This window comes from Oryza glaberrima, chromosome 3 (genome assembly GCF_000147395.1).
Source record: "Oryza glaberrima chromosome 3, OglaRS2, whole genome shotgun sequence".
Lineage (NCBI taxonomy): Eukaryota > Viridiplantae > Streptophyta > Magnoliopsida > Poales > Poaceae > Oryza > Oryza glaberrima.
In genome coordinates, this window is record NC_068328.1 from 15,948,190 (window position 1) to 15,961,984 (window position 13,795).

At 34.5% G+C, this 13,795-nt stretch overlaps 1 protein-coding gene across 1 annotated transcript; it reads left to right on the top strand.

Moving 5' to 3' along the window:
- Window positions 1–422: 422 nt before the first annotated feature.
- On the top strand, window positions 423–12,895 carry LOC127768251 (3beta-hydroxysteroid-dehydrogenase/decarboxylase-like). The gene is made up of 9 exons (XM_052293791.1): window positions 423–773; window positions 5,637–5,726; window positions 6,904–7,037; window positions 7,978–8,136; window positions 9,309–9,431; window positions 9,504–9,583; window positions 10,030–10,237; window positions 10,865–10,930; window positions 12,643–12,895. Exons 1-8 carry the CDS (start codon window positions 488–490, stop codon window positions 10,910–10,912), a joined length of 1,128 nt encoding a protein of 375 aa, XP_052149751.1. The 5' UTR covers window positions 423–487; the 3' UTR covers window positions 10,913–10,930; window positions 12,643–12,895.
- Window positions 12,896–13,795: the final 900 nt, after the last annotated feature.

The following is a 13,795-nucleotide window of genomic DNA, read 5'->3' on the forward strand; positions in this document are numbered from 1 at the left end:
TAGCACGGCCGTTAATTTTTAGATACATAATTGATAATTTCTCTTATAATTTAAAAAAGTACATGCATGATTAAAAATTATTTTGTTTTGCTCAATTACTTTATCATAAAAATATTTTAATCATTATTCATATATCTTACGTATTGTTAAATAATATGAATGGTCCAACACGCACACGTAAAAGTCAATGCCGTAATTTATTAAAATGTACATATCTGCCTAACGTAAAATGCACTATATTCTGTTTTGTTCTGTTAATTTACTATTCTGTTTTATTCTGGTTGTTGATAATGCCTAACAGTAGGGTCTCATTTTATATTTTGAACCACGCGCGGCAATTTCTATGTACAGCGCCGTGCCTATAAATAAACGATAATGCAGCTATACCGGCCGGCAGCACACTAATCGATCACCGCACTATACACAATACGACCATTAGCTATTAGCTAGCTATATATCCCTCCCTCGTTTCTGTCGAGCAAGAGCGATGGAAACGGCGCCGGCCGCGAACGGTTGTAGTGGCGGCCGCCGGCTGCAGGAAGAAGAGCCCGCAGCTCGGTGGTGCGCGGTGACCGGTGGCCGCGGCTTCATGGCGAGGCACCTCGTGGCGGCGCTGCTCCGCTCCGGCGAGTGGCGCGTGCGGGTCACCGACCTCGCGCCGGCGATCACCCTTGACCCCGTCGAGGAGAAGGGGCTCCTCGGCGAGGCCCTCCGCGACGGCCGCGCCGTCTATGACTCCGTCAATGTTTGCGACATAACGCAGTTGACCAAAGGTTAATTAATTCGATCTTCTCACTGTATACGCACGTTTTTTTCAAACCGCTAAACGACACGGTTTGTATGAAAATTTTCTATATAAAAGGTTATTTTAAAAATGACAGAAATAAACGAATTGACACCTGTTATATAATGATTATTATGAGATGAGCAAAATGTAATGGAGGAAGTAATACTCAGTTAATCATATGCTAATGAAATTTCTCGTTTTACGTGTGGCTAATCGGCCATTTAAAAAGCACTTTAGAACGGGTCTTAGACAACAACGCTGTATTTAATTGCTCTCTCTATATTGAGAAATACGAGCTGCTTATTATGTAAAAAAAAGGAAATACAAGAAGTTTTGAAAATATCAGTATCGGTTTTTTAGCCGGTGGTAACAAAGTAAGTAACAATTGTGCTTGTGCTTGGAGGTATAATTGCCGGTTATAACACCATCAGTTACAATATGTATAGTACTATATCACTGCTATTTTGTGGTTTATGAACTGGGTTACAAAATTCGAATTCTTTGACGGAAAAAAATCGTATATACGAGTAATCTACTAGTAAATAATACGATGTGTCAAGCAACTTTTACCTCAACCTCGATATGCGAGAAACTTACTTACCGCTAACCATCTCAGAGATAGCACACAGATATGCTTCTTCCCCTAGACCCCTTTTTCCGAAGCTTTTGGCAAATATTTCCCCTACATAAAGGAGTGCTGGCAAAAGTGGGCCACGGTGTAGTGCAATGAGTCACCGTTTGATTGTTACTAAAATGGAGTATAATTATCCATATATATACTTTCAAACAAAAATCCGCATAAGAAGAGAATAATTAAGTTGATTGGGCATCTCTGATATGTCACGTGAGCTAATGCTCCAATGACAAGCCAACCACTTAAAATCAAATCAAATAAAATATGTGACTGGTACAATATAACAGTTCCACCAAGAAAAATCAGTGGTGATCGATACACTTAGCTAGTACAAAATGACATGATGTTTTCTAAATAGACCATTTTTCAAGATTTCACTAATTAATACTCAATTAATCATATCTAATAACGTTTCTAATTATACGTGTGGCTAATCAGTCAATTCCAAACGTGGCCCTTCGACAGCAACTATGTATTCAATTGCTCTCTCCATCGAGAAATACGAGCTATGCTTTCATTAAAAAAAAAGTGAATACAAAACATGCTTGAAGAAAGTAGTTCATCCGTCCTAAAAAAAATAAATCTAGATATAAAAATTTGACATATCCTAGTTCTATCTAGATTCATAGTTCCATCATAGATTTGTTTTTAATATAGGACTGAGGGAGTACACGTCATGAATTTCGACTAATAATTAATTATTAAGGCATCAACATATAATGTCTATACGCTTTTGCTTTTCTTTTTGTTATGTTAATTTATTTGGTTGATATAATATAATGTCAAAGAAAACAATGACCATATGGCCGTGACAGCATCACAGTTGGTTACAAAAATGGCTATGGATAACAAATCATCGGTACTACAGAACTACTCCCTCATTCCTAATGTTTGACGCCGTTGACTTTTTTAACATCTTTGACCGTTCGTCTTATTAAAAAACTTTTGTGAAATGTGTAAAACTAAATGTATACATAAAAGTATATTTAACAATAAATCAAATGATAGAAAAGAATTAATAATTACTTAAATTTTTTGAATAAGACGAACGGTCAAATATTTTTAAAAAAAGTCAACGGCGTCAAACACTTTGGAATGGAGGGAGTAGGTACCCGAGATAGTTCAAACTACTAGCAGTAATCGGTTTTTTTAGCCGGTGGTTAGTGGTAAGCAAGCTTCGCAGAGATAGCATGCAGATGCTTCACGGAAATGCTACTGAGCTAGCGATCGCCCTCACTCGCCCTGAGCGATCAATCCCCCTCCCCCTCCTCCTCCTCCTCCCTCCACCTGGTTTCCTTTTTTGGCACCGTATTACTTTCCTATTTTAGTAAATTTATACACCTCAAGTTTACACATCTAAAGTTTAGAGACCAAAAGTTTATAAGTCAAAAGTTTATATATCCGATTCAATTTTGAATTTGAATTCAAATATTTTTTATATATAGCATTTCTATACATCTAAAGTTTATACACCTAAAGTTTAGAGACCTAAAGTTTATATATCCGACGATTCAAATTTGAATTTGAATTATATCTTATTCAAATTTGAATTTGAATTCAAATATCCGATTCAAATTTGAATTTGAATTCAAATATTTTTCATATATAGTATTTCTATACATCTAAAGTTTATAAACCTAAAGTTTATAGACCTAAAGTTTATATACCCGATTCAAATTTGAATTTGAATTCAAATAATTCACATATTTTATATATATAGTATTTCTATACATCTAAAGTTTATACACCTAAAATTTATAGATCCAAAGTTTATAAGTCAAAAGTTTACATACCCGATTCAAATTTGAATTTGAATTCAGTTTTTTTATACATAAATTTTTCTAACTTTTTGTTTTTTTAAAATTTTTTTGTGGTGTACTGTAATAGGAAGAGAAGAAGAAGAGGAGGAAGGGGAGAAGTGGGAGGAGTGTCTATAGGAGCGGGGGGCCCGGGACCGATCGCTGGGCGATCGCCCTGGCGATCGATCGCCCATTAGGCCCCCCGATGCTTCTTCCATTAACTAGACCCTTTTTCCAAAGCTTTTGGCAAATATTTAGGCATTCAATATGAGCCAAAATAAAAAGGTTATCAATTATAAAGTTACAGGATTTTCATATAAAATTTTCTCCGTCCAAATTCATGTGTGTCATGTATACTATAATCTTTAAATTTGCAATGATGAGTTAGCGAAACTACACTTATTAATTACCATTCCGGATTTGTAATTTGAACCTGACTGATAACACAAACTGGATTAATTAATGGGATTAATGGTTACTCCCTCTGGTTTCATTTTAATTGACGTTTTAGACAATGACACGGTCTACAAAATATATCTTTGACCTTATTTTTCTATTATAATATACACAATAAATAAATGCATGTTTACTTTTATTATAGTGCTTTGAAAAACAAATCTATATACGTTGTTTTAGTTTTTTTAAACTAAATATTTTTAAAGTTATTGATGGTCAAAGTTATAAAAGTTTAACCTTAATCTTGTGCAAAACGTCAATTATTATAGAACCGAGGAAGTATGTTGCATCATGGAGGAAACATAGCACTAGGACCATAATAATTAAGTCTATGAAATTCGCGCGGGCAACAATCCCTGTGTAACGTCACAATTATCAATATAAAAAACGGCTAAGCTCCAAGTAAAGTATACTTTTTTTCAACAATACTTTCAAACAAAATCCTCTGACTTGCTTTTTGATTTAAATTCCTAGTATAGGGCTAACAGTAGGCGGATAAACAACAGAATAATTATTCTGTGACATGAGGTAATGCTCTTATGATAAGCCAACCACTCAAAATCACAATCAAACAAAATACTCCATCCTTCCAAAAAAAAATAAAAATTACACCTATTACTTTTGTCACCAAGACTAAAGAAGAAATTAACTTATCTTGCATGAAACAAAGATCAAAGAGTGTATGCACGCATGCAATACATTAATATTAAGATAACTCCTCAGGTTTCGATGAAACAATTACTTACCTCTCCATTTAATTCTTACATGCATAGAAACAACAAATAAAAACAACTTATTTGAAAGAACTCAAATAGGAAATATTTCTAACTCTTGTAAATGGAGAGAGAGTATGTGACTGATACATCATACAGTTTCACCAAGAAAAAACAATGCAGATTAAGATCCAAATTCTATCTCGGTTTCCGTTAGCATATTTTTTAAATTGCTAAACGGTATATTTTGTGCGAAAAATTTTTATATAGAAGTTGCTTAAAAATATAAAAAAACATTTTCTAAATTTGTAATAAATAAAACTTAATTAATCACGTACTATTTTCTCGTTTTACATTTTCTACTTAATCCTCGTATTCGCCTATTTCAGTCGTGGCATTAGTAGGAAAAGACACGATCATTTCTAAATGGATCCTTATCACACACAAAATTCTTTTGGAAGTATACCTTTTTTTCACCGGTATTACTAGAAAGAATTAGCGTAAGTACTACCGTTACCACCATGAAGCAAGGTGCAAATTCTCGGCGAGTTAACACGGTGAGTGCTCGAACTCGTGACATGTTCGTGATGTCATCACAAGTTCACGTGATGAGTGCACGACTTCGCGTGACAGAAATGCCCGGAAGCGAACTCGCATCCCTACGAAGTGAACCCATGCGATTAATTAATTAATTTGCATCATTAGTAATTAATTAATTGAGCGTTATTTCTTAAATTAGCGTTAGTAATCAATTAGTAGTAACATTTAATTCGGCGTGAGGCCATTGTTAATTTAGCATTAGGAAGCCAGTTTGCAAACCAACTAGCGAACTCACACACGCGGTTAGGTGAAAAAAAATATATTTCAATTTTTTTTCTATGACACACTATACCCACTCCATTGTCAAATAATTGACACAAGTTATTCAAGTTCAATCTTTCACCACTTCTCTTGCGAGAAAAAAATATATATACTTGAAAATATGTCATATTATCTATACAAAATAGGACCATACAATTTATGATATACTTATATTATCGATTGAACTTTCATTTATCGTAATATAATCATTTAAAATTATTTATAATCAAAGTAAGATGATCGTGATAAACCGTGTCAACCCCGAACACCAAACATATTAGTCCATTGATATCTAATTTTTTCCTAATCTATGATTTATCTCTATAAACAATTTTTTTTTATAACTGCAAGTATAGAATTTTCAATCTGTCATCCATGCCATGCAGCTTTTCAAGGGGTGGAAGTTGTTTTTCACACAGCTGCTGCAAACCCTGACATCAACGACTTCCAACTACATTACAAGGTCAATGTTGAAGGTATGAAAAATCATTGATGTATCATTTATGGAGAAGCCCCTTTATACATGATGGGCATATGATCTCATTACTTACATGACTCAGAAATAGTCATCAATATTATTATTTATAAAGAAAGTGCAATAAAGAACTGTTTCATCAAAGCATCATCACATGATATTAAGGTACCTCTCGGTGGACTCGTATCCTCTCGCCAATAAAAAAAACCTTGTAGAGATATTTTTTAATACTATAGGGTCATTTTTAAAATGTTTTATGAGGCATTCTTCAAAATGGCTCGTAAATGTATTTTGGTGAATTGTCTCTAGAAACCAAACCAAGAGAGATTTTATAAGTTATCACTATGCCTTGTGGCATTTATGTAACAGCATACTTTTACATCTATAAGAATGAATAAGTACTTTCTAGAGGCATTAAATTATGCCACAACTGTAGCAAATTAATTTAAAAAAACGAAAAAAAATATTACTAAAATATTTTTCATACCTCTATTTTTACAAACAGGTTAAAAGAACACCGGTATGTAAAAGAATTTTTGGGGTGTCCACAAAAGGCCCGCCTATGAAAGTTAATTTTTACACGCGGGCTTATTAAGAGGTTTATCTGCGAAAATAGAGTTATTTTCGTAGGAGAACCTGTCTAGAGGCCCATATACACGTGAAAAGATCACATTGGTTGGCCACACGTCATCTCTCTCAATTTCTCTACTCCCTCTCCATGTCTCCTTAAATTTTGCAGGCAGGCTTCTTAGGAGGTTCATATGTGAAAATAAAGTTATTTTCCTAGGAGAACCTGTTAAGAGGCCTATATCGAAAAGATCACATCGGTCGGCCACACATCATCTCTCTCCTTAATTTCTCTCCTCCCACTCCGTGTCTCCTCATTTATATAAGTCTCTCTGCTCCTTGGGAGCTGTGCGACCTCGGCAGAGACAACGACGCTGTGGGACCATCGCGGCGACAACAACACTGTGAAGCTTCGAATTTTAGAATTCTTTTTTCACGGGTGCACTGCCCACTTGTTTTGTCCAACGAGCATGAAAGTAGACATAACATTCTTGAATCTTCGGTAACATGATTATTATTAATTCAAAAATGTACACCTTATTTGGATTTGATTAGTCTCAATTTTTGTCTTTTTTTTGTTTTTAAAAGAGTCATTTTGTGTTATTACGCAGGGACAAAGAATGTTATTGATGCTTGTGTAACGTGCAAGGTTAAAAGGCTGATATACACCAGTTCCAGTGGTGTTGTATTTGACGGAGTTCATGGCCTTTTTGATGTAGATGAATCAATGCCATACCCAAACAAGGTTCTACTATGTGACTGAATGCAATTTTTTCTTTATTTTGGTTGCTCATGCTACTAGATGCTCAGGTAGTCACAAAATTTCTTGTACAATTATGAATCTCATTTCTTGTTGTACCCATTGGTACACGAACTAAAAAAAATTAATGCCCCATGTTGTGAAATGTTTTCCTTAATCAAATCGATGCTAACAAAACAGTTTGGCTGTGTATTTTTAGTTACCTCTCTCTAACCTTCAGCCTATTTTTAGTTAGCTAAATGATGAATATTTGTTACTCCCTCCATCCCAAAATATAAGGCACAACCATTTTTTTCCCATGTTTCATAATATAAGGCATGCAGGCATGCATGCCTGCATACATTAACTAGCACATCTTGGTCCTTTAAATTTAGTTTGTTTTAAATCGTCTTCCATCAAGCACCACATTCACATTGTTTGCATGTATGGATATGATTCAACCAAGGAGGTGATTAAATTCTTTCTTGGTCTTTGCGTTAGGAATGGTTGAAACTTATATTTGGGATGGATGTAGTACCTTCTATGTATGTACCTTGATTGCACCAATAATTAATTATTATGTGTTCCAAGCAACAAAGAAAAGAATGACTGTGTTGTATGTTGGTATCAACAAATATATTATGGTGATGATCACTACTTGTAGGTTGAAGAGGGTAGTTTGTATACTTAGAACAAGGGCTAGATCTACAACATAGAACATTTCTACGACTATTTGAATACCAAAGTATAATTGCAAAAAAAGTATATATATAGTACTATGTTTCAACACATTTACATAGGGATACAGAGAGAGATCTTTTTACTTTTAACTACTAGCCTAATTTTTTTAGATAGTTACTTAATTAAGCCATATTTATTTATTTCAGTATGTATAAAATTCACACTTGATTTTTTGTGTTTTTAACTATGTGTTTATTAATGTTAGTTTCCTGATGCATATGCACAAAGCAAGGCAGAAGCAGAGAAGTTAGTGAGAAATTCCAACGGCATATGTGAACTTCTAACTTGTTCCATACGTCCTGGTAGCATTTTTGGCCCTGGTGACACCATTGTACCACATTTACTTTCCAATTGGAGAACGATGGTATGTAGCCGTCTAGTACATATCGTGTTAATTTCTCTCATACTTCGAAATACTAAACAAAATGGTTCTAAAAATAGATTAATGATACTACTTTTGATTGGGCACACCTCAAGTAATTAGCATATACAATATTTGAAATATTGATCTCATGGAAGTCCCCAAATTCTGCATGTGCATCATTGTTTGCTTCTGTAGGAAATTATATACATATAGGTAGTTCACGAGACATATGTGCACCTTAAGTAAATAAACATGTACATAATTTATTTAGTCATACAGACCATAACTGTGGTACATTATTATTTTTACTCAGTTATCAAGCATATGGTTTGTGTGTGATATGAAGATTATGAACTAGTTAATTAACCCTTTGTAAGAAACTAACCAAATAATCGGCGTTGCAAAAAATATATAGTAAACAAATGATAACATAAATTGTAAATTCTCTGCAACAATGTCATATAAATTTCTCTACATCCATAAGCACTATGAAACTCAAAATTTTTCAGTAAATCAACAGACTACCATCCATACAATTCATGTTTCATTAATATGAAGCCACGGATAAAGAATCATGTTATGAGTCGCATGCACATACATATAAAGCAAGAGACCGATGACGCTTCACGCATGGCATTCTTCAGAAATATATGCATATATATGCAGTTTACACATCTCTACCGCACACGATTGCCACTCCGTTGTGTGTTTTTCACTTTTGCATCTATTGTGTTGTGCGACATGGAGGCTGGGGCCATGAATCCCCCCTAATTAAGTGTCCAACCCAATTATTCAGGTAGATAAATAAAATATGATCATTGATTACAACACTATCGGCTAATAAGGTGCCAACTAATAGCCCATACTTATTGTATTTCCCCCTTAATCTCTCCAACTATCCCATCATCACTACTTGCATGCATGTAAATTTCTCTGATAGTGTGGATGCAAAGATATTAAGGAACTCCTAGCTATTGGAGGTTGGGCTAGAGCCTCAATCATCCCCAACAATGCACCCACCACTGGGGTCAAGGCTAACTAAAAATTCGTGTGGTTATGTGGACTAACATTAATACATGCATATCTAAGAACATTGAATATTTCATGTTACATTATTTATATTTCTCCTCTACAATAAATAGAAAGGGCTTGGGTTCTATATCTTCTTGCAGTTTATTATCGGCGATGGAATGAATTGTGATGATTTTGTATATGTTGAAAATGTGGTACATGGCCACATTTGTGCTGAGAAAACTCTCTCGACTAAAGAGGGTTCAAAGATAAGTGGAGGCAAGGTATATCACTATTATTGAATTGCACTAGTTTCACTGCTGATAAATTCTCATGGTGCATTTAACTTTCTCTAGGCTTACTTCATAACTAATATGGAGCCTATGAACTTGTGGGACTTTCTTTATATGCTTTTGGAAGAACTTGGATATAAAAGGTGATGCTTCTTCCTAGATATCATACATATAACCTAAAGTATATTCTTAGCTTCTAAAATATGCAGTCTCCATACACTCTAATTGATGTAATATTAAAAAGAAACTGGATGTTATAATTCAAGACATCTTGATATCCACCATATGGGTTTGTCTACAGATACACTTTGGAATTTGTATCACTGTCCATTCTTATATGTATAATCATAGGTTCAACTACATATGTTTGTGTATGTGTATGTTTAATGATAAATTATCCATTGATTGCTCATCAACGAGATTACTTTTATGTAATGCAACAAAAGGAATTATTAATTGTGAGCTTCAATTTTAATTAATTATCTCATAAATATAAGCTCATATGGTTATCTATATTTATGTTTTGAAGTAAGACTTGTGAACCACATTGTGATCAAAATCCGTAGTTGATAACAATATTTTGTTGCAGAAAATTCAGAATAAGAATTCCTTTGGCTGTTATTAAACCAATAACATATCTGATAGAGTGGAGCTACAACAAAGTGTTGCGTATGTATGGAATGCATCAACCAAGAGTGTTGACGTCTGCAAGGTTGAAATATATTTCAATAAATAGGACATTTAATTGTAAGAGAGCTGTTGAACAACTAGGCTACAAACCAATTGTATCACTCAAGGTAAATTCCAACTATTTTGATACATATAGTATTTTTTTTAGTAAAGAACATTGGTGATACCACAAGTTGCAACACATGGGTGCAATTTAATTGCCTATGTTAGATGAACAAGGCACTCATCATGTTTTGAGGTACAAATCTCATTAAACACATGTCAAGTTGGTTGTTTGTGGCCATGTTTTTTTCTTTTACAAGATGGTTGTTGCCAAGTTTGACAATATCCTAGCCTCTTTTCACAAACATAGACATGCACAAACCTACACATAAACTAGCAGTATAACACTTTTTCATGAAGGCTCTCACATGCAGCAACACACACGGAAAATATAAGGGCTAATTTGTATTTTTATTCTAAGTTTATGCTGTCCATGTGGCTCATAAGCGTGTCATTTTAGGTAAACCCATGTCCAACTTGGTAGCAAATAGCCTATTTTATATATGTTAATGAGATTTGCACCCCCAGAATAAGATACATGACTTGTTTAAGCAGTTTTCAAGATACATGGCTAAATTACACCCAACTCACAATTTGGGATACTGCAAGTGCATTTTACTGTATTTGTTTAGTTTAACTCTTAATTATTTTTATTTAAAATGCTCAAAAAGTTTTGCAAACTTGTTCTACAGGATGGAATAAAGATAACAACCAACAATGTAATTGCTCCAAAGATATAGATCTATATTGAAGGCAAGGTACATGCTCCCTCCTCCCCTCTCAAACAAAATATCTCTAAAATTTTTATTAGTGTATTATAGCACACTACCATGAAAGATCACTCAGTGATACTCAATTGTTCAAATAAACAATGTGGAAGACAATTTGCTATGCTAGTGAATACCAATATGTGGATAATGGGGGAATCAAAACAATAAATAGATGAAAGTGAGAGTGCAACAATAATATGTTTTATGGATTGACATCATGCGCACAATTTACATAAGTGTTGGTGGTCCTATTCTTGTATATGAACCTAGAAGAGTAGCCACTAGCGAGGGAGTTCTTAGGGCCCGTCAGCTCTTATGTTTAACTTAGGTGAGAATACTATTTACCAACGAGTAGTGTGTGAAGATATAGGTCTTTAAAAGAAACTACCGCTACTATGAAAATTGGGTCGATCTACATAGAGATGGGAACAACTTATGCATTCAAACAATACGAGGTTTATTCAAGGAGATCCATAAACGTCTGCACCATTACGAAGACCATTGGTTTATGAACATCCCCTTGTGGCTCATACATAAATATTAATTTTTCATCATGTGAAATACAATGTTTTAATTTTTTATGAGGTATCTTCTTTTAAAACTTTTTTGCAAGGTATCTTCAAGACTTAGGCTGCATTCGGCAGCTGAGGATTGAGAGATGATTTCTCTAGTTCTCTGCGTGTACGCTTCCAGAACTATAGGAAAGTTGCTTTAAAAAATCATGTTAATCCATTTTTAAAATTTAAAACAATTAATACTCAATTAATACTCAATTTATGTATCTTCTCAATCTTCTCTTTTTCCTCTTCTCTCAAATGCAGCCTTAACTATCAAAGAACAAGGGGACATAAATCACATGCAAAAACACTACCAAAGCATAGGCAACTATGTACTATAATTGTTTCGAAGCACTATCAAATCTTAGGCAAAGCAAATACGGAACATAAAGTCATAACATGAAAAAGCTCTCCAATTCATCTTTTTTCACTAGGTGTGTGGTGAACATTATTATTCCAGTGGCTATCATGGAAAGAATTGCCATTTGAAAGGAGAAAGATTATGAATCCACAAAACAACTACCCTTCCTAGTCCCAATTACGCATTATATTTGAGGAAATACCGATTTACTACCAAAATCCTTCTTTGCATGATCTTACCTGTATTAGGTATTAATTTGCTTAGTATACCAACATTTTAAAACGTAATACTCCCTCTGTCCTAAAATAAGTGCAGTTTTGCGCTGTTCATATCCAACATTTGACCGTTCGTCTTATTTAAAAAAATTATGATTAGTATTTTAATTGTTATTAGATTATAAAACATGAATAGTACTTTATGTGTGACTGTTTTTTAAATTTTTTTTTATAAATTTTTCAAATACGACGAATGGTTAAATGTTGGACATGCATTCCCACGGCCGCACTTATTTTGGGACGGAGGTAGTATAATATTTATTCATTTTCTATCATTGTTATTGAAAAGATTATCTTTTCACAAGCTCAAGTCGTACTATAGAACTTGAGTATATCTTTTGAATATTGAAGTTGGCAATATAAATTAGAAGGATAGTTGTCTATGGATGTATTGATCATGCAAATTGTTTGATTCCTTATGTTTTATAAAAGTTGGCCACTATATGAACTAATGGAAATATTCTTTATTCCTTATAAATGTTTGTTAATGTTGGTGCATATCTACAGAATGTGTGAATTCATTTTGCTTCGACCATATCTAAGACCTCATACATGGAGCAAGTTCTATTGCTATTGAAGATGTAGAATTTATTTGACATGGATGATAACCAATGGTCGATGGCAATGATGTCTACACATATAAGTTTGATGTATTTTTTTTACAAATGGCTAAGTATTGTAATCTTGTTGGGAACAATATTGATTCTTATTGGAGAATGGGCTTCCACTTGTTGCAGTCAACATAATTGTAATATATATCTGTGAGATTTTTATTGCTATATCTCTTTATGCAAAAACATTAAGTCTTATGGCTGATCTTGGTGTGGATTTTGACTAGCTGCATTAGATTTAAGATTTTTTTGCTTGTATAACATATTATCTTTTAATCAAAGTTACAAGCGATAATAACTACTTCTCAAATAAGCAAGAATGAATGAACACCCCCGCCCTCCCCCGTTGTGGACCCCCGTTTCTATAACAGGAATCATTCGTGTAAACAGTACCATTTCCCTGGATCAAGTAGTCTGGTACACACGAGTTCATAGCTGAAATACCAAAAGCACATACACGAGAGTCTAGTGCTAATTATTACATCATAAGCCCGCAGGCATTCTCTTAAATCATCGAACCGAGCGGTCCGGAATACATCCAAAAGCAGAAATAGATGAGGCAGCGGAATTCAGGCAGCGGCATGCCATTGCCACAGGCAACGACCGTAACTAAGACCTACTGAGCGCCATCGTCTTCATCTCCCTCCTGGTAGTAGGCATAGGGATCCTCCGAAGCTTCATCTCCCACTTCTAATTAATTTTATATTTGCAAGGGTGAGTACCAACCGTACTCAGCAAGCCACCACAGCAAGAAATGCACATGATAGGGGTATTCAAAGGATAGCTATGGTTCCTTTGCGCAAAGCCAGTTTTGTAATTCTTTTCGCAAGCCTAAGACCTAGCACAGACTAACCAAATTTTAGTACCAGCGTTCATATTAAACAACGACGGTTCTGTCCACCATCCATTGTGATCCCAAGGATAGCTTCCCGCCATCGAGTCGTTATGGTTTTCTGAAGACGTCCACATTCCCACCTCTCAGGAAGTGGCTCCATCAGCATAAAAATCATCATGCAATATCCCATCCCACACAAGTTAAGAATTCAGAG

Excerpts from the sequence above, each read along its gene's own strand:
- LOC127768251 (XM_052293791.1), top strand. The coding sequence starts at position 488 with ATGGAAACGGCGCCGGCCGCGAACGGTTGTAGTGGCGGCCGCCGGCTG. Across the intron at positions 774-5,636 it reads CATAACGCAGTTGACCAAAG|CTTTTCAAGGGGTGGAAGTT; the intron begins GTTAATTAATTC and ends CATGCCATGCAG. Across the intron at positions 8,137-9,308 it reads TTTCCAATTGGAGAACGATG|TTTATTATCGGCGATGGAAT; the intron begins GTATGTAGCCGT and ends ATCTTCTTGCAG.